Here is a 17,870-nt window from a genome sequence, read left to right on the forward strand (position 1 = left end):
TAAATTTTTATCAAGTGGTTTCACTTCAATTCCATTAATTTGATGACCCAAATATACTATTTCGGTGACACCAAGAATGCTTTTCTCTTTACTAGCTTTTAAACCTTTATCTTGAATTCTCTTGAAAACCTCTTCAAGACGTTGATTATGTTGTTCTGGCGTCACTCCAGTTATCAACACATCATCCATATAATAAAATACACCTTCCAAACCCTGAAAAACTGATGCCATCGTTCTCTGAAAAATCGGTGCAGATACACTTAACCCAAAAGGTAATCTACAAAACGAAAATAATCCTTTAGGCGTTGTTATTGTCAACAATTTACGAATTTCTTCTTTCAAAGGCAATTGTAAATATGCTGATGAAAAATCAACTTTTGAAAAATATTTAGCTCCCTTTAAATTTGCCAAAATTTCTTCAATTCGGGGTAATGGATATTTCACATCCACAACCCATTTGTTAAGTGTTACTCGAAAATCTGCACGTAATCTAAGTTTTCCATAAGATTTTTTATCAGGTACTAATGGTGTAGCCAATTCACTATATTCCACAGGAATAATAATACCATCATTAACCCATTTATCTAATTCTTCGTTGATTTCCTTTTTCCACTCAAAAGGAACTCTACGACATGCTAAGAAAATAGGTGAAAATCCCTCTTTTAATTTTAAATCCACTTGATAATCATTTAGACATCCCAAAGTGTCTTCAAAAATTATATCATATTTTTCAACTAAAATAGGTATAGCGTTTTCAACTCTATTTAATTCATTCATTATTATTTTTTTTATCATTATCAACTTCACTATTGATCTTATATTGATTTGAATCTATTATTAATTTTGCGGGATATTCACAAATATTATTATTAACTATAGATTCTTTCACTTCACTCATTAATTTATTCATTTCCCTCTCTTTAAGTTTTTCCCTGACTTCATTAGCCATTATTTTTCTTTCGGCATTATCTCTAGCCAATTCGCTATCAATTATAAATAAATCCCAATAATTATTTATAGGTCCAAGTTTGCTAATCCAATCCCAACCCATAATTGTTTAAACATTTTTTTTCACTATCCATAAATCCAAAATTATAGGAATATCATGGAAAAGAACATCTCACTGCGTTTTACCCAAAACTTGGATTTCAGATCCATCAAATTGTTTTATACACATATTTTGTCTCTCGACTATACCATTCGGCCAATATTTATAAAAATTTTCACTAGACATTATTGAAATACTCGCTCCAGTATCAAATAACATTTCCACAATATGTTCATCAATTTTCAAATTTATATGAGGACATGAACTTTGTTCAATTGTTCCCTCATCACTTAATTTTTCAATTACTTTCATTGGCTGAATAGTATTTATTATAATCGAATTTCCACTATAATTAATATTCATACCTAAATTCATCTCAGAATTTAAAGGTATCTGAATCTCATTTATGTTTTTATTAAAAATCTCCCATGGATATTTCCCACTTGTTTGATTATAATAATCCTTTTTATTCAGATTATTGGTTAATTTAAAATTTTTTATTTCATCAGAATGACAATAAAAATTTCCCACATTACAACTCTTTTTATTCGAGTTAAATTTCAATGTATAATCATCATTCCCATAATGATTATCTATTTTATTATATATATCCACAAAATTTTTAATAAAACTATATATATCACAAAATTTTATATTCTCTAAATATAATTTATCTATTTTTATATGAATCTCTTTCAAATCATATAGTCACTGTGACTCATTCACACTTTGAATACAATGTATTGCAATGTGTCCCATTTTTTCACATCTGAAACACATTCTATCATGGTCTGTATTGTATATTTCTGTTTTATCCATATTTGTAATACTAGGATTTTGTATATTTCGAACCACTGGATTTATCACTACCGATGTTCGTTGCGGAAATCCACTTTTGAAATTGGCTTCTTTCACCATGCAATTTCTTTTTATATGTCCTACAAAACCACATCTATGACACACTATGTCATTTTTTTCACTTGGTTTTGCAGTCACATTCTCATTAGTTTTTCGGTCTCTTGAATAACAATTTTTACCGATATGTCCTTTTCTTCCACAAAGTTCACAACTTTCAATCACATTATTACTTTTGATTTTTAAGTTGGAAACTTCTCTGGACAAATTTTTCATATTTTCTCTCATTTCTCTAATTTCACTTAAAATTAGAGATTCCTCGGTACTTTGTCTCAAAGTATTATTTGTTTTATTATTTTTCAAAATTTCTACTGGTTTCTCAATTAAAACCTCAGATATTTGCTTTTTAAATTCTATCACAATTGAATTTAATTTTTTATTTATATCCTCCGATATGTCAATATTTTGAGGAAAATTAAATACTTCACCCGTATATAATATTTTCTCTGATTGTTCTTCCGGTATAACAATTTTTTTACCATTTAAATTTTTTAATTCTAAATGTAAACTATTTTTGATATCCTCAGAAATATCTAAAGATTTATTAGTATTTAGATCACCTAATTTAATTATTTTATTATTCACTGATCTTCTCTGAATTTTATTAATTAATTGTCTGAAACCAATTAATAATATATACAATATAAAAAAATGAAAGCTGTAACCACACTATTGGTCACATCCAATTCATTAAATTTTGTATTAAAAATTTTATTAAAATTATTCTTATAATTCGAAATTTTATTAAAATCAGGCTTCCTATGCACAGTAATAAAAGGATAAACCATGATTTCATAAATTTATATCAAAAATAAAATTTTTTAAAATCCTAAAAAAAATTAATTTATTTAAAAAAAACTTTTCAAATCGCGTTGTGTTTAATTTATAATTCAATAATAAATTTTTTACCTTTATATATATATCCAGAATTAATATTATTTTGAGGAACCCGGTCCTAGAAATTGTTCTTCCTTTATAATATCTAAAATTCTCTAACAAAAATATTCACTATTTTGTTTTTGTTTTTTTTTAAATTTTCTTATTTTTCCCTAATAAGTGTTCACGGGTACTGGTCCTGGTCGGTCGGTACCATTAAAATAAGTATAACTTTAATTCAAAATTACAACTATTTTTTGTAATCGTTTTTATTCAAATATATTCCGTCGAAAAGTATATCAAGTACCAAGTTTTTTTCATAAAATAAAAACTAATTCTTAATTATAAAACAAAGAACTACCAACTTTTTATATCCATCCGTGATATTTATCAATATCCATAAATATGTAATAAACAATCAATATCTATATTATTTTTCTCATTATCAACTATAAATTGATTGACATATATTTATAATGTTAAATAAATGTATTATTATTTGATAATATATATCATATATCATTTCCAGAGTTCAAGTATTGTTGTGATAAAAATTTTATACTGGCATATTTTGAGTGGTAATATGAGATAAATGTTTATTTTGGCTAAATATAATTTAAATTTATTTGTTAAATCTAAATTGTAACAAGTACTTAGGAATAGTGATGGAGGTTAATTTTCTGGCATGGGAAGATATTGATAAATAGGTATTTTATACTATTTGCAGAGCTCCCATATTTATTGTGGTTGAGATAAAAAAAATTTTACTGCCATATTTTGGTGTGGTAAATAATTTAAATTTATTTGTTAAATCTAAATTGTAATTTAAAAATAATTTTATAAAAATTAATAAATTTTACTTTGATTGAATATAACTTACGCTAAAATTAATATGAGATAAATGTTTATTTTTCAATTAACTAAATATAATTTAATTTGCTATTTTAAATTTAATAATATTCATTCTTACCATAATTTAGGTGAGGTTAGTATTCTTTTTAATATAACACATTAAGATCTAAATTATATAAATTAATTGAAAAATATGTTAATAGCAAAATAATAATATATATAAGAAAGATTATATTACAAAATTTAATATAGAAGGTAGCTGAGAGGAAGAACGTTTGCTATTAAAACGTTAAGTCATAGGTTCGAATCCCGTGATGCACAAAATATTTTCTTAAAATTTAACATTAGAGATATATAGTCTCCATCGATTTATTTAACGATAGGAAAAATAAAAATTAACATTAACAAAACGTTTATTTCTTGATTGCGGTGATTATATATATAGATAATTCTATTTACATCTTGAAAAATTTTATAATAACCTTGTTATGTGATGTATCAATTTCCTGACTTTTTTGTATATGACTTCTATATGCTCGTGCTACATAAAATTGGCATAATAATTAAGTAGATGGCCAAATCTTTAAGACATTAGAAATTTACATTATTTCCACCAAATTCCTGTGGGTAGTGCTCCTTGAACAGAGAAAACACATTCTTATAACTCTCCATGGAATATCCCCTGTGCAAAAAATGGCAATTGGTATTGCACCTGCTTTAGTTGCAGTAAGCCTTAGTGTGATAGTAGAATTATCACTATCACAACAAGATGTGGAATCCACAAATATTAACTATTTGGAAGTGAGCAACTCTTGTCCTCTCATCATTATAGGAGTTATAATCCCCCAATGAATTCTTCCCATATATATTTTTTTATATCTAATTAAACTATGTAATTTATTCATATATATTTCATACTTTTATCTTCCAATTCAATCTTCTTTTTTTTTAATAGACGAGCCAAATTTTTAAGTATACCATACATAGATCTGTGCACCGATGTCTCAATCAACGTCGGCGGTTTTTTTTAAATTTTTATCGGCGTTCGGCGGCCTCCGATTTCGCCGCCATCTACTAAATTGTCGGCGGCGGTGGCGCAATATTTATTTTAAATTTTTTTAATGAATTTAATTTATAAATTAATTTATTACATTTTTTATATATTTGGGCGATCTTTTCTAATAAATTGTTAACATAGTTTAATTGATCTTAAATTATTTTCTGTCTCACTCCAATTTAAATTTATGTATTTTCTCATTCTCAGAAATAGATTAAGGAATTGCATTTTTACTCAGATCAGAGTCACATCAACAACACATATAAGAAATATTCTATTGATTTTTATTATAATTAAGATAAATTTGGAATGCAAGCAAAATATAAAGTATGAAATATAATAATTCAGATTTAGCAAAATTACAATTGTCATGAATAAACAGTATTTTATCAAGATTTGTGGGACATTAAGAAGTCCTTTTAGCATTGAGTATTAATGCAGCAATGGAAAAAATTCTTTCGCTGTGCAGGTATACAATGAACCCTTCCTAACTTAATTAGCAAGCATAGGAAGTTCCAGTCGCTTTTTCTTCCAAACGATATATGGGGCCTCTTCTGGTATATTATTTTGGCTGAGCAAAATATGGCTTTCTTGTTCTAGATTACTAATATTGTTATAATCGTTACTTGGAAGGGAATGTTTACGAGCTAATTTAGCTATATAAGAGATTGATGTTTGACCATTATCCTTAACTTGAATTTTACTCTGTGCATTTCTATCATGCCCTAATAGTTTAAAATGTGAATTAAAAATTGCAATGATGTCGTAGAATTCAAATTTAAATATTCTGAAACAACTTTAAGATTTTGAAATTTGGGATCAAGTAGAGTTGCTAATATCTAATGTTTAAAATATAATTTTATTAATAAAAATATAAAATAACTTGAAGTTCAGTAATGGGAAACCTATAGTCAAGCTTTTTTTTCCATATTTTCTTTTAAGCATATAATATCTGGCAATCAGATCTATTGATTTGTATATGAGCTTTTATTTCACTGAGAAATAATAACCCTAAGTTTATTGTCGATCCTTTTTGGGAGGAAAGAAATTTCACCGACTCTCGGAATGGATTTAATACTGCCATCAATCATATCCCATACATTATTAAAGAGTTTTAAAGATTGTTTTCCTATTTTATTTAGAACATTATTTATAGGAATTTTGTTTACACTGCGAACACTTTCTAGCATAATTAATATGTTATGCCAGCAGGTAGGGCAATTTAATTTTAAAGTTTTTGCATTAATTAGATAGGTTGGTGCAATGCCATTTCTATTATCAGATTCATCAGACATATTGAAATGGTCATCAAGGTATGGATCAGAATCATCAATATCTAAGATATTACCTTTCTCATAAATTGACTGCAGACATTTACGATGTTCAGCCTCAATTTCACATTACAAATCTACTCGATATCTAAGGGCTGAAATAATTTCTCTAATTTTTTTAATGAGAATATCAATTTTGGTAACTTTTTTTATGCCATCAACTGTAACCAAATTATGAAGTCCATGCCATAAGCATAAATGATGCTCATAATTTCCTAATCTGACGCTTCTTTTGACATTGGCCCCAGCATCAGTTACCATTTGTATTATTTTGGCTTTTAAATGGAACTCCTCTTCAATACTATCAATCTCAGATAATATTGTTCCCCAGTATGCTTTTGAGTCACTTTTTAGTTGCTAGGGTAAAATATTTTAAATCAAAATTTTCATCTAAATGATGAAGACTAAATGTGATATAATTTCGATGCTTGAAATGATCGGTCCATAAATCAAAAGTGATAGAACAAAATTTTGGTCCAGAATCAATCAGATTTAAAACATGGGCTTTTATAGATAAATAAACATCTTCTAGTGCACCCCGACTAATGGTTGTCCTATTTGGCAATTCTGATGAGGAATCAATTCTCTTATATATATATTTCTTAGGCAATTTATTTTTTAATATTCATTTTATATGAATTTTAAACCTTTAGAAAATCTGACATTCCTTTATTGTTTATAGAATCAAATGGCATTAAATCTAAGCAGCACATCAAAACATAATTTCGCCCTATTAGATTTTATATTTATTTTAAACATTAAGATATTTAAAAAACATCAAAATAATTAGAGATGAACATGAAATCAAATTATAAATTTGATTTAGTTTTAACTTTCTAAAAATAAAAGTTTTAAATAATTTATTTAAAAACAAAATAATTAGAGGGAATGAAACAAATTATAAATTTGATTTAGTTTTAACTTTCTAAAGAAGTTTTAAATAATTTATTTAGTAAATTATATATTAAATAATAATTTAAAAAGATATTTAAAAAACATCAAAATAATTAGAGCTGGAATTAAACAAATTATAAATTTGATTTAGTTTTAACTTTCAAAATAAAATTTTACATAATTAATTTAATAAATTATATATTAAGTTTATACATTAAAAAGACATTTAAAAAACATAATAATTATAGTTGGAATGAAACAAATTATGAATTTGATTTAGTAGTAACTTTCAAAATAAAGTTTAAATAATTAATTTAATAAATTATATATTAAGTTTATATATTAAAAAGATCTCAAAATAGAGCTGGCAATAAATAAACTAAAAATTTAGTTGTTTTGAACTTTCAAAATAAAGCTTAATAAATTAATTTAACAAACCAGTTAAAAATTTTAAATAATAATAAACAATAATACAAACCTAAGAGTCATTTTTTTATCTTTTATATTGTTGCTGCATCTTGGTGTTGGCTTTAAAAACATTTTTAGACTTTGAATAAATTTATTATTATTCATTTTTGTGATCGTTTGTCATAATTAATTAAGTGCCGAGATAGATTACTTGTACTTATATTTTTACTAAAACATTTTATTTCATAATTAAAATATAAAATATATATTAATATAAGACTAAAAAAAATAAATTACTGTGAAAATGAATGTTTATTCGAATCTTCCTCATCTTTTTTCCCCAATTTTAAACAAGGATCACAAAAAATATAATCAGGCATTATTGTGCTTTTCTTATTTTCATTCTTCAAAATAAGATTTCTAAAGTACCTCCAGACATAACTTGATTTATGATTAGTAGAAAGAGTTGTTATTTCATAATGGTATAAAGGGTGGTTTAAAACGTGGAAGTCCATAAAAATAATTAATATGAATTGTTTGTGGAAATAAAATATGATGTATGAATGAATGTAAATGATATACACAAGTCTATTATATATAGCAATAGAATACAATTCATATTTTAATTTTATTAATGCTAGTATTCAAATTAAAATAATAATAATTTAATATATAATTAATATGCTTTCTAAAAATTACACACGCCGCGCTGCCGCCATAATAAAAATCGGCGGCGCACAGGTCTAACCATACATCATGGATGTTTAATTTGTCTAGATGTTGGACTAATGGTGGCATTATCTCTGCAAACTATACCTGATGGCAAAGTTACTGATTTATTCTCTTCTATTCACAAACAGACATTCCCTGTTCAAAAAGCTTTATATATTTTTCTTTTGTCTATAAATAATTATAATATATACATATATATATATGTGAAAATTACTTCATCATTAACTCTAAGCTGCCTTAATGAATCTACATTCTGAATGTGATAATTATGTTGGGATAAAATTGTAATGTTTAATTGCCTTTATAACAACATTGATAAAAGCTAGGCAGTTTGAATTTCTATAGCTATTATTTTCTTTGTTAAGTGAACTATCGTGACATTTCCATTTTTTTGAAAGGATCAATCTGAATTATTTGTATTAATGCAGGCATATTTTTAAACAACATGATGAATTAGAATTAAATAGCAAATATTTTATTCATTGTTGATGTACTTTTAGGTTTTAAAAAACGGCATACAATCCAAACAGTCTTTGTTTTTTGTCCATAGAGTGAAGCAAAACTTTCTGCTTCTTCTGAACTTGAGATATTTGTTATTAGGTTAACTAAGTCTTTTTCTCTTGATTGAGAAATTATTTCCCTACCAAAACCTGATAGAATATCCCTAATCTAGATATAATAATAATTAGCATAATAAATATTAAAAATAATAAAAATAATTTTTAAAACTTACATTTATCCACCAATTAAGCATCTTAATATTAAGTTAAATTTATCAATATAAAATATTTATAAAAAATTACTTATATGGAATATTGCATGTAAATGCATGAATGTAGATAAAAAAAAACTATGGGGGACTGTTAAAATGCAGCCGGGAGGAGTGTTTTACTTATTCACCGTTTTCTCTATTTTTAACACATATCTATATTATAATTTTCCGATGTCCTCACTACGTCATCGTGACGTCATGTCATCGTTACGTCATGTCATCGCTACGTCATGTCATCGTTGCGTCATGTCATCGTTGCGTCATGTCATCGGTACGTATTTATTTATTTATTTTTTATTTGTTTAATTTATTTATTTTTTATACAAACAGATGATCCTGTAACTTAAATTTTCTATGCAACTGTAGGAGGCTATATTAAAACCAAAAAGTAATACATTATTTACTATTGTTGATTTTATTTATTTATTTTATACAAACAGATAATCCTATAACTTAAATTTTCTATGCAACTATGGGAGGCCATATTAAAACCAAAAAGTAATACATTATTTACTAAATATTACAAATTATTAATATTTTATATCTCTAGGCTTGGGAAATTTTTTTCAAAATTAATGCAACTGTAGGAGGCACAATATTAGGAAGCATATAATTATAAAAAAGTTTATCAAGCCCAGCTACCCTTAATAATTTGTAAAAGATATTCCCATGTCCATTGATCAAGTCTTGAGTTTATACCAATGTTTATACATAGGAAAGTAATACATTATTTTTTAAATATCACAAATTATTAAGAAAGCCCGATGATGGGGAATGAGATTTTTATTCATTTTTTTCCGATAGTGTCATGCCAAGTATAAGCTCACAATATTAGGAAGCATATAATTATAAAAAAGTATATCAAGCCCAGCTCAACCCATTATAATTTGTTAAAGATATTCCCATGTCAGGTGCAAGCTAATATTAATTCTGAGGTTCCAAGCCCAGTCGTATCCAATATAATTTTGAAATTTTTTCCCACCTCGGAGATATTTAAATTTTTAATTGATTTATCATCACATGAAGGGTAAATATCTGATTTACCAATTAGTTTAAAATGTAAACATAATTAATATTAGGGCAGACCTTATTTTGTCATGATTCTCTTATATACCAATGTTTATACATAGGAAAGTAATACATTATTTACTAAATATTACAAATTATTAAGACAGCCCATCAAAAATGACGGGGAATGAGATTTTTATTCACTTTTTACGATAGTCTCATGCTTGGTCCAAGCTCACAATATTAGGGAAGCATATAATTATAAAAAAGTTTATCCAGCCCAGCTCAACCCTTAATAATTTGTAAAAGATATTCCCATGTCAGGTGCAAGCTAATATTAACTTTGAGGTTCCATGCCCAGTCGTATTCAATATAATTTTGAAAATTTTTTCCCACCTAGGAGATAGTTAGATTTTTAATTGATTTATCAACACATGAAGGGTAAATATCTGATTTACCCATTAGTTTAAAATGTAAAAAAAAACATAAATAATATTAGGGCAGACCTTATTTTGTCATGATTCTCTAATAAGTGCTTTGTTCGGGCTTTCTCAGTTTCCCTTATTACCAATTCACATTTCAAAATTAGTGCAACTGTAGGAGGCCATATTAAAACCAATTGTCAAAGTAATACATTATTTACTAAATATTACAAATTATTAATATTTATATAGAAATTCATAACTGAGTTAATTCAATAAATTTAATATCTCTAGCTGGGAATATTTTCAAAATTATTATGGGTTGGACTGGGCTTAAAAAATATTTCTCAAAATTAATATTGGCTTGGTTTTCAAAAATTATTAGGGATTGAAATGGGCTTGAGAAAATCTTTTTAAATTATTAAGATCTTGGATGCTTGGAAATTTTTTCCAAATATTGTAGGCTTGAACCTATATTGAAGGATTTTTTAATGTTAAATGTTGGTCTTATGTTAATATTTTTATAAAGAAATATCTTTTACTTGTAGACTAATTGTTAAATCAGAGATTTCACCTTCATTAATTATAAATTTAATATCTCTTGGCTTGGGAAAATTTTTTCAAGATTATTATGGGTTGGACTGGGCTTAAAAAATATATCACATATTTATATTGGCTTGGTTTTCATACGGTATTTATATATTATTTAAATTATTCTATACTTATTCACAAGGATCCTATTTTTTTTTAAAGTTTGCCAATTGATCTCTCCGATTGGTATTTTATTTATTCCTACCTTATAAAATTAACTTGAGAATTATTTTTTTTACTTTAGAAAAATATCCCCATCTTATTTCCTCTTTATAATTGTTCAAATATTGATATATCAGCCATTAATAATGAACAAATGCAAAATACCTTTAGAATATCATAATAGGCTTGATAGGTCTCCCCCCCCCCCAATTTTTTTGATGATATCCCTACAACTACTAGATATATGCATCTAATATTGACCCATCTACTGGTTTAGTATTTTAATGTTCGTTTTATTTCAATAATAATGTTTATTTATATTTTTGCCTGATTTCTTTATTTGTCTAGGCTAACCCAACCTTAATCCCTCACATATGAATCTATTAAAGATAAGCAAAGAAAATAATGACGAATAAACAAATGCCTTGCCCGTTCTAGAGTTACTGGTAGCCAAAATAATAAAAAATTACACTTGAAATTAACTCCTCTGGAGGTTTATTATTTTTTTTATCTTATGTTTTATATTTATATGTTTATTTTATTTTCACCCAGCTGCCTCCAAATGATATTTCTATCACCACTACCACAATCCCTATGCCATCTCTGCCTATTTTTTTAACAAATATAAGCATTCAATTCCGTACTATCATTCACTTCACTAGGAGTTACTATATATATTACTTTAACTGATTCTCTGAGAAACTTTCATGTTTATTTAGAGGAATGTTCAAACTTGAATGTGCAGTACGGCCATTTTCATCAACTTTATTAATGGAAAAATATTCAGTAGTTCTGTCGTGGCCTTTATAACAATTCGTACTACCTTTTTATGGTTGAGTTAACATTGTCGTTCATGATTCTATTTTAGAGGAGGCTACCAATGCTGACATTGACAGAAATATCATTTCGCGTTCTTCTTTTACCAGTGGCATAGGCATATGACTCATCTTTATCAGGATTTATTGTGTTTTGTACACTGCTTTGGTAATCCGTCATTACTTTCATCTACAACCCTAAATGATATGAAATTTTACATTAATTATTTCCTTTCCAGACAACCTTCCAGATTTATTTTGTCGCTTTTTCCATCAAAAATAAAAATGTCAACAAGGATTTGCTCTTAATTTTATCAAATACACAACATAATAATTATTCCTCATTATTTTTTAAAAAAATTAGCCTAAATTTATATGTCAATAAAAAATATTTTCTTAAAAATATATATAAATAATTTGCATATAAGTTTCATTAGTGTTTAATGGCATTTTTGTAATTTAAATAGATAGCATTTTTTTTTACTTAACATAAAATATAGACAAATAATTTGGGAAATGCAAGACATACATTAAATTTATCCGAAAAGCTACAATAACCCTATATAATAAACAACAATTTATTTTTTATATATAATTATAATTGATCATATTACCAAAAAGTATAAGAGTCGGTAATTTTTATTTTATTTGTCATGATTCTCTAATAAGTGGTTTGCCCAGGCCTTCCCAGTTTCCCTTAATACGGAATTCACATGTTTTTTTTACATCTTAAACTAATTGTTAAATCAGATAATTCCCCTTTATGTGATGATAAATCAATTAAAAATTTAACTATCTCCGAGGTGGAAAAAAATTTTCAAAATTATATTGGATACGACTGGGCTTGGAACCTCAAAATTTATATTAGTTTGCACCTGACATGGGAATATCTTTAACAAATTATTAAGGTTGAGCTGGGCTGGGTAAACTTTTTAATAATTATATACTTCCTCTTATTGTGAGCTTGGATCTGGCAAGACATCTATCGTAAAAAATGAATAAAAATCTCATTCCCCGTCATTTTTGACGGGCTTTCTACTAGTTTTTTTTATAATTCGTTGATTATTTTATTATTTTTGTCTATACAAAATATGGTGTTTCTTTAATCCCTTTTTGTTTGTAAACTTTAAAAAATATTATTAAGTAATGTGCCTTTTTTTATCGTCCATTGTGTATATAAATAATTAAATACTCAGATATTTTTTTTTTGTATTTTCAATATGGACATCTTCATCTAGGTTACATAGCCATATTCTAATACGATCTATAGAAGTGAATTGTTATTCTTTTTTTTATGTTTGATTATACGATTTCCATTGTATAAATAGGATGAATAACGAATATCTTTTTTTTATTTTGAGGATAAATTACTTTACTTAGATACTAAAATTGTAAATCCCTCTGAAAATTAAATATATAATGTTTATTTCTATAACTTAATAATAAAAGTATTCTATATCTTGATGTCTCATGGAAATCCACATTTATTACTGTGGTGTGGTCCTGTATCGTCCTTTAAAAAAATTAGAAGAAAAGCTGCACTTATGCTACTTTGCGAAAAATTACATTCACTTTATCAAGTTAAATTAGAATCAAAGCCACACACTTATACTGTGTTACGTAAAAATCCATTCCTTATTTCACCTTGTAAATGGAAAGCCACACTAACACATTAGTATAGCGGCCGCTATCACCATGGTTCTAAAATTTAGGACAGTTGCATAATAAAGGAGTACAGATCAGCTAAGAATGAATTGTGATGTAATTAAAATAAATAATATAAACCCTACTAGGAGTTAAACTAGACTGTAAATCGAAAACCTTAATTTAAGCATGTTATGGGTGTAGCCCACTCTTTAACCAGGGGTATGACTAATGTTGTTCTTATAAACTGAAAGTGAAGTTTTATTTGTTTTTGTAGATTTCAGAATGATGACCAAAATTCCAGCAAAACCCAGTCCCCCGAAATTTATAGGCCATTGATCTTAGTTGATCCCTCCCCCTTCCCACTGTTCAAATAGCCCACTTACTTACCGATTACAACAATAAAGATATGGATACTAATTATAACTGTAATCCAGTTTAAATAAAAATTGACATAGTTGGGTATCGTATCCAGCATAAAAATGACTATTAATTACCAAAAAAAGGTTTTTGAAGCAAATTTAAACCTTTCTAAAATTCAATTCATTAACCTAAACTTGTGTTGTTAAAAAGCCGAGTTTGACCTGGCTTAGGAGTGGATCAAGCTTGCTCAGGAGTTGGCTCATGGCTCAGGAGTTGGCTGGCTCAGGAGTTAGCTAAAGCCTCAGGAGTTGGCTTAAGTCGGCTCAGGAGTTGATTCGAGTCAAATTTTGAGCCAAAATGTATTTATTTAAAAATTTTAAAAGAATTTAAGAAATATCTAAAATTCGTGTACCATAATATTTTTATTTTATTTGTTTTTAAATTATTTTTAAAAGTAATAATTTAAATTATATTATGAAAATAGATTTATTTATTTGAAGTTTTTTCAATAAAAAAAAATGTTATGCTGCTATTGTAATATATTTTTGTTACAATTTATTAGTGATTTTCACCAGAGACTCGGAGTGAACCGTAAAATTATTATAAACCGTTATAGATATCAGAACCGTTATAGATATCAGAACCGTAACCGATATAATTATATTTTGAAGGAGTAAAAAGAACCTTTATAAAAAAAGGTTAAACCGGTTCAGTTTTTATATTTTAGGAATCAAAAAATTTGAATATCCAGAATTATATAAACTTGCTCTTATAGTACTGATGGTTCCCACAACACAAGTTTCTGTAGAAAGGGCCTTTTCGGGGCTAAAATTTGTGTTATCGTCACAACAAACAAATATGAATCCATTTATATTAAAAAATATATTACTTAATATATTTAAAAATGAGTATTTTGAATCTTATATATTTTTTTTATATATAATTCAGATGCTAATAATAAAAATAAATTAGACGATGATGTTGCTCAAATAAAAAAAAAATTTCTAACTGTATTGAACCATTATGAACCTTTATAATTAGCTGAACCGAACCGAACCTTTGTAAATTTTTTCTTAAGAACAGTAACCAAAACGTAACCATTATAATTTTTTACATACTGACCGTTATAAATAACGGTTCGGGTGATTTTCACATGCCCAAAATTTTAAGCAAAAAAAAATCATTTGAAATTCAAAAAGATATTAGAACCTATTTTGATTTGATAAGAATTTTAAATTTTCTTTGTAAATAAATCATTTGAGGAATTATTTTAAGAATTTTATTATAAATAAAAATCTTTTAGGTGAAATCTTTAATAGTTTTTTATATCATCTTTGTAAAATTATTAATTTTTTAATATATTAAAAGAGGTGGTTTTTTCTAAATAATTTTTTTTTAAATATTTAAATTAAACTTTTTTATGTTATTTTGTATGATCTTAAGGAAAATATTTTAATGTGACAATTGTCATATTCGTTATTTTTTAAGATGTTTGAAATTTTTTGACGCATATGTGCAAAAATAAGTATTGCTAACATGCTAAATTAAGAATTTAGTGAAGATGTACCATAGATAAGTGAGAGTCATACGTTATTTTTAAAGTTTTTTGAATTTTATCGACGCAAATGGGCTAAAATAAGTATTGCCAACATGTTTAAATAAAACTTAAGTGAAGATGTACCCTAGATAAGTGACAATTGTCATTATCGTTATTTTTAAAGTTTATTGAATTTTTTTGACGCAAATGGGTATAAATATAGGTTGTAAACATGTTAATTAAAATTTCAGTGAAGATATCCTATAGATAAGTGACAATTGTCATAATCGTTATTTTTAAAGTTTTTTGATTTTTTTTGACGCAAATGGGCTAAAATAAGTAGCGCTAACATGTTTAAATAAAACTAAAGTGAAGATGTACCCTAGATAAGTGACAATTGTCATAATCGTTAATTTTTATAGAATTTTTATGACGCAAGTGGGTATAAATATAGATTGTAAACATGTTAAATTAAAATTTCGGTGAAGATGTATAGATAAGTGACAATTGTCATAATCGTTATTTTTAAAGTTTTTTGAATTTTTTTGACGCAAATGGGTAAAAATATAGATTGCTAACATGTTTAAATAATACTTCAGTGAAGATGAACCCTAGATAAGTGGCAATCGTCTTAATCGTTATTTTTAAAGTTTTTTGATCCAAATGAATTAAAATATATTATAAAAATGTCAAATTTAAATTTCATGAAGATGTGCCATAGGAAAGTGACAATTCGTTATTTTAAAGATTTTCATGTGAGAAATCATTCAAAAAAAGATATTTTATTGAAATAATTCAGAAAAATCACAATCTTCGTTTAACTTTCTTATTTTTTTATGAGATATGTGTTGGTACCATTTGGCGAAACAAAAAAAACAAATGACAATTTTTATGCTCATAATCGTTGTCCCTTTTATCCTGCTTAAAATTTGATAAAAATATGCAAAGTGATTAATAAAGAGAGTTGTAATTCATGTTAAATTCTAAACTTTTAAAATATGGATTCACAACTTATTACTTTAATTAGTAAATTTTAATTCTACATCTATTAAAATATATAACCCTGAATTCACAGTTAGCAAAAATTTTTGTATACTCACGGCGAAATCGTGCTGAGTCTGAATTCAGGGTAAGATTTTTATGAAAGAACTTAAAAACCATATAACATGTTTACAATATATATTTTTTAACTCATTTACGTCAAAATAATTTTAAAAACTTTAAAAATAACGATTATGACAATTGTCACTTTTATATGGTACATCTTAATTGAAATTTAATTTAACATATATAAAATATAAATTTTTGCCCATTAGCGTCAAATAAATCTAATGTTTAAAAATATCGATTTTGATAATTGTCATTTTTCCAAAGAACATCTTCATTGAATTTATAATTTAACATTTTTACAATATAAATATTATTTTTACCCTTTTGTGTCAAAAATGTTAAAAAATAACGAATATGACAATTGTCACATTAAAATATTTTCGTTAAAAAGATTATATAAAATAACATTAAAAAGTTTAATATATATATTTTAAAAAAAATTATTTAGAAAAAAAAAACAACATCTTTTAATATACTTAAAAGATAGATAATTTTACAATGATTGTTTATTTATAATAATATTCTCAAAAGAATTCCTCAAAAATGATTTATTTACAAAGAAGATTCAAAATTCTTATCAAATCAAAATATGTTCAACAAAATGTATATATATTATTAGGTAAAATCTTGGTCGATATTGTAGATAGAAATATTAATAATCAACTCAAACGATTGAAAGATGGTGGTTAGATCTAAAACAACATTAAATAAGTTCGAGACGGGCTGGCCCTGAGTATATAAAGCACGAACTATGTCTAAATATTTTTAAAAAAATCCTGGGCAGGCCTAATTTTTTTTGAAAATAAGAGCCGGGGCGAACTTTTTCTATTTTACAAATTTTGGCCATGCAAATTACCTCTGCATCTATCTGATAAAGGAATTAATATTAAAAACCACATTTAAAAATTCAAAAACAATTAATAAAAACCACCTTTAAAAATATTTAATAAAAAAATAAATTAATATTTACATCAAATTCTATGAAAAAATAAGGAAATAAAATGTTGAGTTAATGAAAGATTATTCAAAATATCTATAGCTTAAAAGAAAAAAATGATTTATATTTTAATTTCTATATAAAATATAACATGTATAAAAAAAAATTTAAAAACCAAAAAATAAAATATTATTAAAAAATATATATGAGGGGTTACCATTTATAGCATAGGTATAAGCATAAATAATATAAAATAATAATTTAAAAACAAATTCAATATTATAATAAATAAAAATTATAAAAAATGAATCAGACTGCAAAAATTAATAATTAAAATTTGTAGATAAATTTTTTCCACACCTTCATTTTTATTTTTTTTAACTTAATTTGTTTTTT

General features: G+C 25.7%; 1 protein-coding gene and 1 long non-coding RNA gene across 5 annotated transcripts; both read right to left on the minus strand.

Moving 5' to 3' along the window:
• Positions 1-1,756: 1,756 nt before the first annotated feature.
• Positions 1,757-2,191, minus strand: LOC135928632 (DNA-binding protein HEXBP-like). The gene has a single exon (XM_065465087.1). The coding sequence runs from the start codon at positions 2,189-2,191 to the stop codon at positions 1,757-1,759; it is 435 nt and encodes a 144-aa protein (XP_065321159.1).
• A 690-nt stretch (positions 2,192-2,881) lies between these two features.
• On the minus strand, positions 2,882-4,683 carry LOC135928265 (uncharacterized). Of its 4 annotated transcripts, XR_010572264.1 has the most exons (6): positions 4,610-4,683; positions 4,174-4,570; positions 3,810-3,857; positions 3,700-3,759; positions 3,493-3,652; positions 2,883-3,444 (listed from the first exon to the last, which is right to left on the minus strand). It is a non-coding gene; the product is annotated as an uncharacterized LOC135928265 (long non-coding RNA). The 4 variants fall into 4 exon arrangements; XR_010572262.1 differs by having other exon boundaries at positions 2,882-3,444; positions 3,493-3,759; XR_010572263.1 differs by having other exon boundaries at positions 2,882-3,444; positions 3,700-3,857.
• Between the last annotated feature and the right edge of the window lie 13,187 nt (positions 4,684-17,870).

Source organism: Gordionus sp. m RMFG-2023, chromosome 4 (genome assembly GCF_954871325.1).
Source record: "Gordionus sp. m RMFG-2023 chromosome 4, tfGorSpeb1-WG-v2, whole genome shotgun sequence".
NCBI classification, from domain to species: Eukaryota; Metazoa; Nematomorpha; class Gordioida; order Chordodea; family Parachordodidae; genus Gordionus; species Gordionus sp. m RMFG-2023.

Coding starts and splice junctions, on each gene's coding strand:
- LOC135928632 (XM_065465087.1), bottom strand. CDS start 2,191: ATGAGAGAAAATATGAAAAATTTGTCCAGAGAAGTTTCCAACTTAAAA.